Source organism: Mustela putorius, unplaced genomic scaffold, assembly GCF_011764305.1.
Source record: "Mustela putorius furo isolate JIRA1106 unplaced genomic scaffold, ASM1176430v1.1 tig00003974_pilon_pilon_pilon, whole genome shotgun sequence".
In the NCBI taxonomy this organism is placed as follows: Eukaryota; Metazoa; Chordata; class Mammalia; order Carnivora; family Mustelidae; genus Mustela; species Mustela putorius.
In genome coordinates this window covers 3869909-3883412 of record NW_025422117.1, presented here as the reverse complement: position 1 = coordinate 3883412, position 13504 = coordinate 3869909, and the positions used below count along the sequence as shown (strand labels likewise).

Below are 13504 nucleotides of genomic sequence, written 5' to 3'. Positions count from 1 at the left end.
AGCCACACTCGTGTCCAGTATCACCCAAATATTTGGGACAGATTGACACACAAAAATACCTGTGGTACTTAACTTTCATGTTTGCTGCCAGAACAAGGAAGGAAGGACCAGAAATGGTTTGAAAGGAAAATTTGTTGTTGAAGAAGTTCATTGATCAATACAATACATAGAATATTCTTCCCAGACCTTTTTACCCAAGATAGCACAGTATTTGCCAGAGCCAAAGACATTCCAGTGTTATGCCTTCTTAAGATTTAGGAGACTCAAAACTCTGGAAACTCAAGGAATTTTAATATATAATCACCTAGCCAAGTCATACAAAAAAACATTAGGCAAAGAAATTAAATGTCCATTAGTACTACTATAACTATTACCACCAGCATGGCCCCCATTCTCACTCTTTAACCTCCAACAGAGATGGTGATGATGTCTGGGTGTTTTACTCATTTTGTCTTAATTTTAAAGTTCTTATATCCTTCTTATATCCTGTCTCAGTGACATTATCAAAGACTTCTAAGACAGACAACTCTAAGGGTTTTGTAATGAATTCCAGGGTCAGATCCCAAATACTTTTTCCACCTGACATTGTATAAGTGCATGTCAATATACCATACTTTTGATGTGAAACTGAAACAAATTCAACTGCATTCTAAATAAAGTGAAATTAGTATCAACTAGTAGGGCATGACATGAGTTTCCAATAAGAAATGTTGGTAGAGTCAGGAGAAATGACTTCCTAATGACATACTGTGTGGATTTATTAGCACTTCTTTTTAATATTTCATATGTTGAATACAAAGAGAATTGGAATCTTGTTAATCATCATTTTAAAACATCTTTATAGAATGTAAATATATCAGGGCTTGCCTTTTTTCCATACTAATGAAAAGCAAGTTGTACTTGGGGAGTGAGTATTCCTATTAAACTGCTGTCATCTATTACCTAACCTGCTTAGAAGAAATAAGCCCAGATGGTGGGTCTATTACTTCTCTAACAAAAAAAGTACCTCTTTTTTTTTTTTTTTTTTTGGATGTGTGTTTTATTCCGTTCTTCTAGTTGAAATGCAAGTAATTTTTCAAGTCAAGAAACCTCTGTAGGGATCCTTGAAATGTTTTATCCATTACCGGTACATTTAGGAGGAAAATGTGATTAATGATTTATTAAAATTTCATAATAAAAAACTCAGAAAGTCTTTGTTAGAAAAATTTTATTTGATTAAGAAACCATATATTTTGCATGCAAAGTAAAGACAGCAGGGAGTAAGTTTTTATATCAAACTAAGATCCTAAATTACTCATTTAGTGATGACAAAAGCATTTAGCCCATGTTAAAAATACCTGTGTGGATCTTTTATTTATACAGAGTTCAGTGAAAATATGTCTGTTGTATACATTTTAAGACAAAGAGCATGAAGAGTTTTTAATGTAACTGTTTGATTTGGGTTGAAATTACAGACAAACAATGAAATATTCAAATCTTAACTGTACAATTCAGTTTTTTTTTTTTCATACAAAATGAGCATTCTTGTGTAACCAGGACCCAAATCAAGGAATATATTACTAGAACCCCAGAAATCCACTTCAATCCTAGAGTAGCACTTATGGTGAATTAGAACATTGATTTATTGTCAAACTTTAATAGATGGGGTCATAGAGTATATTCTATACCTTGCTTCTTTCATTCAGCATTAATCTACAAGATATTGTATATAGTTATAATTCATTCATTCTCATTGCTATATAGTATATCATTATATAAATATACTACCATTTATTTTCCCATCTTAATGCTTATGGACATTGGTTGGGACTATTTAAAGATTTTAATTGTTTATTTATTAGAGAGAGAAAGCATAAGAGGAGAGAGGTCAGTGGGAGAAGCAGACTCCCTGCTGAGCACAGAGCCCAATGCAGGGCTTGATCCTGGGACTCCAGGATCTGAGCCGGAGGCAGTTGCTTAACCAACTGAGCCACCCAGGTGCCCGGTTGGGGCTATTTAGAGTAATACTTCCCTGAGCATTCTTATACCTTTCAGTAAACATTGCTGAGTATATCCCCAGGACCTTGGGATTGTTAGCTTTAGTATACATGTCAAATAGTGGCTTACATTGGTTTACACACTCATTCACAATGAGAGAGGGCTCTAACTGGTCCACGTCCATGCCAACCCTTGGTATCATCTGTCTTTTTCCTTTAAACTATTCTGATATGTATGTATTGCTATTGCATTGTATTCTTCTTAATCTTATTTAAAAAAAAAAAAAGGAAAGAAAAACTGGTTTTTAAAGGTGATTTTTCACTTGAAGTATCTTAAATGCAATGTTGTAGTATTTTTCTTATTTAAGTAATAATGTAAGAATAGTGATATTGAACTAGTGAATAATACACTAGTTTGGAATGAGATTCTTGATCATTTGTAATTGCGATAAAATTCATCTATGCTATCAACTGTGACAGTTAATAATAAAAAGTGTGGAGTTCTTCAGATTACTGTGACATGACATTCCTGCATCTTGAAAGAAAGTTCATGGTCTGTACATAAACCAAGATGCAACCAAAGTAGTTTACAACTGACCCATGAAGAATGTGGGGGTTAGGAGCATTGTCAAAAATCAGTGTATGACTTTTGACTCTCCTGAAACTACAAATAGCTTACAGCTGACCAGAAGCCTTACCAATAACAGTCAATTGGCACATACTTTGTATATGTATTATATACTCTATTCTTACAATAAAGTAGGCTAGAGAAAATAAAATATTGTTAAGAAAATAGTTAGGAAGAGAAAATACATTTATAGTACTGTATTTATTGAAAAAAAAAATCTACGTATAAGTGGACCCAGAGAGCTCAAACCTTTATTGTGTAAAGTTTTACTGTATTTAAAATTGATAGACGAGACTAAGTTTTCATTGCTCATATTATATCTGTGTTTCTAGAGAAATAGGGGAATCTTATAGAAAATTTGCCATCTATTATTTCAACCCTCTATCAGGCATTACTTCACTCTTTAGCTGGCAGTATACAACTGTTCATTGTGATTATTTAAGAAAATAGTATATCCTTTTCTAATTATAAGTAGTAAAATATTTGAAAATGCTATAGTTACAGGAAAAAAATTACAAAAAGAAAAATATGCTTTGCACAAAACTGATTGTATTTCCGGATTATATTAGTTGATTTCAAGAGTTTTCATTAATAATTATTGAGTGATTGTATTTCAGAACTCATGTTCCCTGGATTTTTACCCTTGCTGCGCACTTACCAAAGTGTTGCATTGGGAAAGATACTGAACATAGTCAGATCCTAGATCCCCAATCTGTAGAGTGGGAATCCTTATAATATAAATATTGTATGATGTATTAGTCTGGATTCTCCAAGAAGCAGATTACAAAAAGGAATTAAACACAAGAGGGTTTTATTAAGGGAAATGCCTATCCAAGCAAATGGGGTGGAAATGAGTAAGGCTGGTAAAGCTGTTAGTCAAGAAGCATTTGTGACCCAGAGTGAAGGGGAGGGGTAAGAAATTTGAGCAGAAGCATTCAAGCATGACCTAGAGCCCGAGGAAAGGTTAGCAAAGGTTTCAGGGAATCCTGAGACAAACTTGGGTGTCAGAGGAGCCTCTGTCTTCCATTGATGGTTCTGCATTAGTATCCCTGCTGAACACAGTGATAGGTTGGGGGCAGGTGCAGAAATAGATTTCAGAGAAAAGCTGTGGGTACAATTAAATTTCCTGTACTTTGAGGTCTATAGGCACATTCTCATGCCCACAGCAAATGATTATCATGTGAATAAACTGACAAACTCCAATGAAAGTATTTAAAACAATGCCTGGATCATAAACATGCATTTGTCCACTTATGTATTCATATTATTCATCATTATTAATAATAAATACAATAAAGGAGCCACTTGTGCAATCTGCTTGAAATATTTGGAAGAAAAATATAATAATGCTACAGAAGAGTTAAGAAAAGTTTAATATTTATAGTTTACTTAATTCCTTCTAAGTAAATGATATTATTACACAAAAATAGATTTGTGTAATTGATTTTCTTCTATTGTTATTGGTATATATTGCCAAATCATTAATACATACTGGAATACTTAACTCTATACCCCTCTATTTCTGCTTTAAAAAGTGGATTAAGGTTATTTTAAAAATAAAAAAGTTATATTAATATCATTATTTTTGTCACGTGCAACTGATATTATCGATTTAAAAAGGTTCCATCATTTAATTGGAAGGATCTAGTTGGTAATTGTTTGACCCACTTGTAGAAATTAATCACTGGGCATGCAGAATTTGGGGAGGAATTGGATATTCCTTAAAACTTCTTTTGTATGGCCATATTCTCAACAGTGGAGCCTCTTTTCACCTTTTCAAAGAGCTTCCATTGCTGTGGAAAGTCCAGAGGGTTCATGTGGATAGCTGTGATACTCTGCTCAAATAGAGGGAAGAAATACTACATTAAGCGCAATGTGAAAATGCTTGCTGAAAAGTCTCTGAGGCCACTTTATCATGGCTGCTATTTAAACAGATGACTCAGAGGAGAGTCTTAAATGGAAAGAGTATGGAATGTTTAGGGCATGGCCTCCTATCTCTTACTTTTCCCTATTTGTACTCTTTGTAAATAGAACCCTAGCTATTCTTCCCTGTGTGTGTTATTCTTAGGCCTTTGCCATTTCTCCTGCTGGGATGTCACCTGATCCCTAACCTCTCACATGGCAGATACCATTCCTTCTACCTATTCCAATAGCATACTGAACATCTCCTTTATTCCTAGCATTGTGACTGATGAATCTAATTTATCATTTTAGGAAGATAGTAATTTGCAATGACTTTAACCACCTATGAAGACCCCCTATTACATAAAACATGATTTACTAGTTCAGATAAATGTTGATGAAAGATTGTGTTTTTTCTGCTTGCAAAATATTTTGCCAGTTTTAGTTATTTATGATGTTCATAGTTTTGACTTTTATAGTCCAATATTTAAAAAATAACATTGGGACTCATTTATATATTGTATAAAATAAAGTAAATTGAGGGCACCTGGGTGGCTCAGTGGGTTAAGCCTCTGCCTTCAGCTCAGGTCATGATCCCAGGGTCCTGGGATCGAGCCCTGCATTGGGTTTTCTGCTCAGGTGGGGGGCCAACTCTGTGCCCCCCTCCCCGCCCCGCCTGCCTCTGACTACTTGTGATCTCTGTCAAATAAATAAATAAAACATTTATAAATAAATAAATAAATAAATAAAGTAAATTGACCCAGATAATATGGATTCAGACATATGTGTAATTCAGCAAGATCTGGTAATGAAGTGGGATGGATAGTAGCTTTCTTTAGTATTTTTAATAAATAATATTAAAACACAATCAATTTTTGGTTACATCTTTTGAGAGAGAAACATTAGAATAGTTTATATTTGAATGGTAAGCATTTTACCAAAAAAAAAAAAAAAAAATGGTGCAGCTGGACCAGGGTCTGTTCCAAGAAAAAAAAAATATATTGTACACTCTTAAAAGAGCAAGATTCTGAGCTCAGGTATGTTCAAGTGGTTGTAATATTCTGGAAGATCACTAAGTCTTATATCTTCCACTTTTCATTCTGTTAGCTATACTCAGCGTGTGGTTGGCAATGGAATCAAAGCCCAATCTGGAAATCCTGAAGTCAAAGTCAGAGGAACTGATCCCGTGATAAATCAAATTATTGATAAACTGAAGCATGTTATTCAGGTAAGTGTGGATATCCTACTTATTGGTATAACCAATGGTAAATAATAAGTGGTTGCTTTCCATTATATGTGATAAATCTATTAATCCTATCTGATGGTCCTACCTAAGCATGATTATTTGAATAAATTATATCGAGAGTTTTAGAAATATTTTGTTGAGAAATTTTCGTATAGAATCAATGTACAGTTGTATCTTAATGGAGAGCAGTCTGTATCTGTGAAAAGGAGCCACAGACTCACAATTTCAAAGTATAGTGAAAATCTTTGTTTGGAAGCTTCTTTTCCAATGAATGAAGTTAGACGTGGGGACTGCCGTGACAATTAGAGAAAACGCAGACCATAGGAGACACTGGAGTCACTTTCCAGGTAACTCTCTGAGCTGTGAGGGTTTTTGCTCCAGTTTTAATAAAAGGTAAGTCATAAATGAATAATAACGCATTTTTGTGTTTATTTCCTGTATCACCTTTTACATGTTATCTTACAATCTACCTAATGACTATTTATGAAATACTTGTGTTTTATCCTTAATAAACTGTAATCAAGTGTGTACTACTATTTTTAATATATAGCATATGAAGCATGTAAATGTCTATCAAAAGAGCATTTATTGAACTAATCTTTTAATTAGAATCAAATATTATGTTACATGTTGTAATGGCAACCCTCCCTCTTCATCTATTGGAGTTTGGGCTAAGAAGGGCTATTTTCTAGGTATTTATCTTTTTATAACAATTTATCTATGCATATATTTTCATTTTTTCTAAGTAAAGTCTTGGATGGATAGTTGATTCTTATTTCTGATATTCTATATCTGAAACTATACCTAAACAGTACTGAGTTTTTATGAATACTAAAATACTTTAGGGGTGCCTGGGTGTCTCAGTAGGTTAAGCATCCAAATCGATTTTGGCTCAAGTCATGATCTCAGATCATAAGATTGAGCCTAATGTGGGCCTCTACACTGGGCACAGACCCTGCTTGGGATTCTCTCTCTCCCTCTGCCCACCCTTCTCTCCCCCTGACTCACACAGGCACACATTCTCTCTCTCTCTAAAACAAAATAAAACAAAAGAAAACAAACTAGAGTCATTGTTATGCTTTTCATAGATGCTCTGCAAAATTTGAGTTTAGGTAGGCCCACTTCTTAGGATTCCATTTTTATGAAAGTCTGTGTCTTGATCAGAAGAAATGTAAGCATTAAAGGTCCTATATCCAATACCATAGATTTCCCCCTTCCAGGAGACAATAGTGATTACTTTGGCTATTCTATGACTGGTGCGCTGGGAAAACACAGCTGTCACCCTCGATGGCAGTACTAAAAGTAAGTTCCATTGAGAAAGTGTAGGAGAAAAGTGATGTCATGACTCCTAGTGAGTTAAACCTCATAGTGAGCTAAACCAATTCTCTCAGAGAGATACCTCTCAGGTAAAGTAGATAGTTGCCTTATACTGCTAGTAGGCCAAGTGCTCTAGCATTTCTTGAACCTGAGAGGTATTGGGATTGTGTCAGGAGCGGAAGTGACATTGATGGAAGCATCAGAGTGAACAGAATGAGCTAGACCACAGCCTGGGGGCAGAATGGCTAAGATCTGGATGGAGAACTGTTGTCCTCAGAAGCTGTGATATTAAGCCCATCAGTAAATGTCACTTAGGCATTTAGAAGAAGGAGGTCACTCTTCCTGTCCAATTTTTGGAGCCTTGATTTTCCATAGTAAGAAGAACAAAGAAGACCTCTAGGTGAAATTAATCTTGACTCAGTGAGAACCTAATGGGGGTTCAGGAAGATTTAGGATATTATATTAATACATGAATTGCTAATTGCTCAATAAACAATATTTTAGGAACTCAACACATGAGAGACTCTGGAACAAAGACCTGTGTGCAGGAGATTTCTGGCAGGGTGCCTTTGCAGTCAGTAAAGGACTGGAGGAAGTAGCACTGTAGAGAGAGAGAAAGCAATTGAACCATATTTGCAGTAATAATGGAATCTTCTTCTGAATCCAGAAGAAGAACTCTGAAGCTAGGACAGCACTTTCCAGTTGACCTGAATTGAAATAAGGAGGTGGGTTATTGGACCAGTAATTAGATGAGGGCTATTAGGGTGAAGGCAGGGGAGTGTTACCTTAGCTCTGAGTTACCAGCAGCCAACAGCATTACCTGCAGCTGGAGGAACAAATGCCTGGTCTCTCTGGTACCTCATGGCATCGTGCACTGTAACGTGGTATAATGAGGTATGCAGATATAGACTATTCGAAATTCTAGTGCACCTTGCTCATAAGATCAAGAGAACTGGTTCCTCTCTTTGGGATAAAATCTTAGTGGTCTCCAAAGTGGGCTAAGCATTCCCCCAGAGAGTGCACAAACCGGTCCACTGGACGGCAGGAAGGAAAAATGAACTTCAGTGTCCATTTATGCTATCTCATTATGTTAATTTATTCGCTTGTAAGAAAGTGTGTAAAATAGATGACAATGCGATGGCACATGTGTGTAATGTAGAAATATGTAAATACACTTGTCCAGTAGGTGCGTGTTCAAACTTTGTGGAACATACACATGATGAAAGCTGATGGAAACCTTGTTATAAGTAATGAGGCTGGAGCTGCTATATAGGAAAGTATCTACAGATACAAGAAAACATATTCACAAAGAAATAAGTAGATAATCAAAATATAAAGGTTTATAAAAACTCTTAGGAAGAGGGTTGCTGGTATGTGACCCATCCAAGAGAACATCACTGTCTTCTTCTTACATTGGTTTTAAAGCCATATCCTTTTCAAGATGGCAGAGGGAAATAATCCCACTTTTTTTTCCCTTTTTTTCTTTAGCTCCTGTGTTAAATTGAACCCAATTCTTTCATCTTTCTATGAGCGTACAGATCTCCAATTATTCATGCTCAAGTTTTGTTCCAGTACTATAAAAGGATATGATATAAAATGCTACCTTTGAGGTCTATCTCTTAAAGGCTATAGGATGAGGATTGAAATTTAGGTCTGTAGAGAAGATAGCAGAAAGTCATTTTGTACAGGTGTCGTGAAAATATTCACCTTTAATGGCTTAGAACATGTTCTCTCCTAAACCAGCTGTCCCGAAGATGAAGAGACGTTTTTGATTTTGCTAGACTTCTGACTGCTAATCATACATGTGTGCCCTTGTGGGGATGGCTATTATACTGTCACTATGAAGGAGGAATTATAAAGACCTAGCACAGTGTCAGGTCTGAAAAGTTTCAGAAAATTGTCTTCTATAAGCGATAACTTCTTAATTTGGGAGGAGTGTGAGACAAAGGGAGGAAGTAAAGGTAGGAATATATTTCAGAATCTAATCTGTAGATTTAGATGATCACTTATTTATGTTTCCACAGAATTCCATCTTTCTTATTGTGATGGGTATTAAGTGCATTTAACAGTGAAAATGACATCTGTCATCATAAGGATAAGCTAATGTTCCTCTTGTCCTTTTCCCCTGTTAAATATATGGAAAGAAGCCAACCACATTTATTAGCAAAAATTGGTTCCATTCATTAGCCTCCAAACACCTTTCTTTTTGGCCTGTCATTGAGCGGCACCTCATTTTCTACCATGTAACCTCTGCAATTACAGTCACTAAACAAGTGGGTAGGAACTTTGCTTTGAAAAATGGTACTTTTTAAATATCTTTTTTTCCCATTTTATTTTATTTCTTTTCAGTGTTCCAGTATTCATTGTTTATGCATCACACCCAGTGTTCCATGCAATACATGCCCTTCATAATACCCTCCACCAGGCTCACCCAACCCTCACCCCCTGCCCCTCCAAAAGCCTCAGTTTGTTTCTTAGAGTCCATAGTCTCTCATGGTTTGTCTCCCCCTACAATTTAAAGTCTTAATAATTAATTTATTCAAATATTCAATCAGTACTTATTGGGCTTCTACTATGGACCTTCATCTGTATGAGGCACTCAAGTTAAAGCGGTGAACAAAGCTGATACAACTCTGTTCACATGAGATTTACATTCTAGGAAAAAATATGTAAGTATAGTAACTGTAGCTGACAAATATAAAGAAAACAAAATGGTATGAGGTAGGAAAATGTACTTAAGAAGAGTGTCCCCATGGAGGCCACCAAAAGGGGGATGTTTGGGTTGATACTGAAGAAAGAGAGGAAGGGAATCTGAAAAATCCGGGAGAACTGTGTGTGGGGCACAAGGAATACTACGTTCAAAGGACCTGTGGTAGAAATAGGTTTATTGTATTCACAGAAAAACTGAAGGGCATGTGGCCACAGTAGAGTGAGTGAAGGAGAGAGAAAGAGAGATATATTCTGAATTAAGGGGAATTTGGTAGACCCTAGCAGAGAGTTTAGATTTTATCCAGGAGAAGGTGATATAATTTAATTAGTGTTTCATAAAGATAATTTAGTCTTCACTTAGGAAAATGGACCAAAGTAGAAGAAGAGCAAAAATAGAGGAAGTAAGCAACAAAGGCAAAAGATCATGGTGATTGGGACTAGACTAAGAAGAGTGGTCACCATGAGAAGCCAGGAGATTTCCATAAATACAGGAAGGAGAGTTAATTAAGATTTGTTGATGGATTGGAAATGGGATAGAGAGGGAGAGAACAAGGGTAAGAACTACTCTTGGTGGGGTGATAGTGTCATTAAATGAAACAAGGAATTCTGGAAATGGAGCAAGTCTGGGGTTTAAGTTATTGGGGTTGATTAGTTATGGTTCTGCAACATTTGAAATGCCTCAGACTCCCGAGAGGAACATCCAGAGCTCGGGGGCAGCCACAGAGCAGAAGGAATGTATTTGGGAGCATCAGTGTTAGATAGTACTTAAGTTGTGGACTATGAGGTTTTCGCCTTCTTGTTGGAGAATTAATGCACAGCAAAAATTTTAGGGGAGAATATAAAAAAGCAGAATCATACAAAAGATGTGCATTCCAAAAATGTAGGAACAGAGAAAACATTTATTAAATGTATGTGATACCATGTACCTACTTAGACAGTTGGTGTAGGACAGACAATGTATTTAATAACATTAACTTTTCTTTTGCTGAAGAATAATCAATGTTCATTTTAAGAAATTGAATTTTATTATTTTAGAAAACTTTACAAAAAATGTGAAAAATAAATGTTCTAAACACATCTAAAACAGCAAGCAGTCTCAGGAAATAAGTCTTGTAGGCTTTTGCTGTACTTAATTATACATACAATTAGATAAAAATTTTGACTTTTTTAAAATAAAACAAAATGAGATCAAAGAGTGATTTAGTTTTGTGTCCCAAAGAACTCCCTTAACAACATATAACATGTTTGTTTCCATAGCAGAAAATACTCTGCAATATCATTGCTAGTGCATGTATTTGGCTCTATCATATGGAAAGACTATAACTTTATGTAATACCAAACTAAATTTTGATATTTAAGTTCTTACCATTTTTCATAATAACAAATACTGCTAATAGGAATATTCCCAAAGATGAATCTTTTTACAACTTTTTCCCCTTTTATTTTTAGATGTTATAACCAAGAATTGGCCAGTTGATAATTTTAAGTATTTTAATAAGTACTACTAGATTTTAATCCAAAAAAGTTGCAGGAATTTACACATGAAGCACGGGATATCTGTCCACTTTCACAGCATGTGGAGGGTGTAGTTGGGAACTTGGCAGTGACCACACATTGGTGGTAGGAAAATCACATGGAATTTTAAAGACAAAGGTAGTACTCCTTTAGATAGTCCTTTAGGCATGTTAGCTTGAGCTGATAGTACCTGTGGGTACTCCCAAGTATGGCGAAAATATATCTTAATTGGAAAATAGTTTTTAGTTTCAAGGCTTCCTAAAGAAAGGGCTTAGCAAAAACAACTTTAATTTTATTTCATTGTTTAGGAAAAGTGTTCTATTTTTAAATCCTACCAAAAAAAAAAAAAAAAAAAGTTGCTCTGGAGATCTGATGTAAATGGGGATTTAGGGATTATAGCTTCATCCTCAGGGAATATCTCAGGCACTTCAAAGACCCCTCACTGGCTCTGTAAATCCTTGTGAGTTGGAAACAGGAACAGGAACAGGGGCTGTCATTCAGCCCCTTTCTCTGGAGAAGCCATTGTGTCAACATTCCAGAAATTTCCTACATTTTAAAGCCCCCACTATTGGGAGACAGTGCTTGTACCATTGAAGATTACCCGTGTTGAGTATGGCACAGTCAAGAGCTAGTGAGGAATTTTCTAAAAGGAGAATTTTTAAAGAGTTTACATGAACTTTCCTAGACTGAATTGCCCTTTGATAATAGATTAGAAATAATACTTGATTTCTTAGTATATTGACTGAGGATATGATTGAAAAATTTAATTCAGATCTTTTTCTCTTAGCAAACTTATTTTAAAACTTCTCATTGATATTGACTAAGTTTGTTTAGGGCAAAGTTGTCAGCAAAAAATAATTTTTGCAGCAGCTTATCTTTAAAGATTAAATAACATATATCATTTTTCCTAAAAAAAACCCAAAAAACCAAAATGATATCAGCAGTTAAAAGCCTAACTGCTGAGTATGGTTAGTTATGAATGATAATGACCCACTGCTCAGAAATTACTTTACCTACTTTCAATATGAAACATAAAAAGTAATATCACAGCAATTTTCTATAATTCTTTTATTGCAAAACCAATAAACGCTACAGTGTTGTTAAAAGTACTAGATTTAAGTAACATTTTATTTCTTCAAACCTAATAATTCCAATACATAAGAGGATATTATCAGTTTCTATTAAATATTCATTTTTATAGAGACTAAAACTTCTTTGGAAATATGTCTTCATGTATAAAATAAATTTGGTTTTTAAATGTGAGAAAAAGCAATAATCATAATCATTTGCTTAAAACTACAAAGTATATAGACATTTTATAATATGTATTTCAATAATCACAACGTACTGGGTTCAAGCAGAGATGAGAACTCTCTTATTTCATGTCGGAAAAGGCGGTAGTAAATTGCCTCTTTTCTTTTTTCCCATTTTATTCCTAGAATACCGATATGATAAATAGTAACTTTAGAGTTGTGATAGAGTAAAGCAGAGGTTCTGATTTAAATCATAATGGATAGTTTTAAGGTTAGTGTCTATAAATAAAAAAAATAAATAAACAAGATTTTTAGTATGTCAGTTTCTGAATTCTGAAAATTATCTAAGCTTTTTTCATGAAAATACTTATTCTAATTCACATTTTAGAAACTTCTTATTAGTAAGAGTTTATTGCAGAGATGCAGGACCAGTCAATCATAATTGATTAGTCAGGGATGTCAGCTGATTCTGTGGATTTCCTTTACTTCTACAGACTCCTTTTCTTGCTCAGGGAATTCACCACAGCACCTTTACTCCTTCGTCCTCATCTCGTGACACAGCAGTGTCACGTCCCCAGGATTACCATATTAAAATTCCAGAAAGAAAGACACCTGTGATTTTATATTAGCAGTGCAGTAGTAACCAAAACACATTTAGTTATCTTCTGATTCAGACGAAAGTATTTGAAATGTACTCAATAACATTGAATGACCATCTAATTTAGCAATTAGTTGGTGTGAGTAAATTCAATGGAAGGTTGCTTTCTGGAGTGTGTAGTAAAATGCACTGAGTTCACTATTGTCCATTTCATTAAAAAAATCAATTGTCAGCATAAAACCAACCATTTCAATTAGTGTACAATCAACTGGAAATGAAAGGATTTGGATTGGCCATTGATTTTTTTTTTTTTTTTTTGGAGTGTATGTGATTGTTCTATGTTGGATAATATTTTACTTT

At 34.8% G+C, this 13504-nt stretch overlaps 1 protein-coding gene across 2 annotated transcripts in view; it reads left to right on the top strand.

Annotated features, from left to right (window-relative positions):
- GPC5 (glypican 5) overlaps nt 1-13504 on the top strand; it is a 1424459-nt gene that overhangs the window by 472489 nt on the left and 938466 nt on the right. For both annotated transcript variants that reach the window (XM_004746153.3, XM_004746154.3), the window contains exon 6: nt 5614-5734. In XM_004746153.3, coding sequence (XP_004746210.1) covers nt 5614-5734 — 121 coding nt within the window. The remainder of the gene's footprint in view (nt 1-5613; nt 5735-13504) is intronic.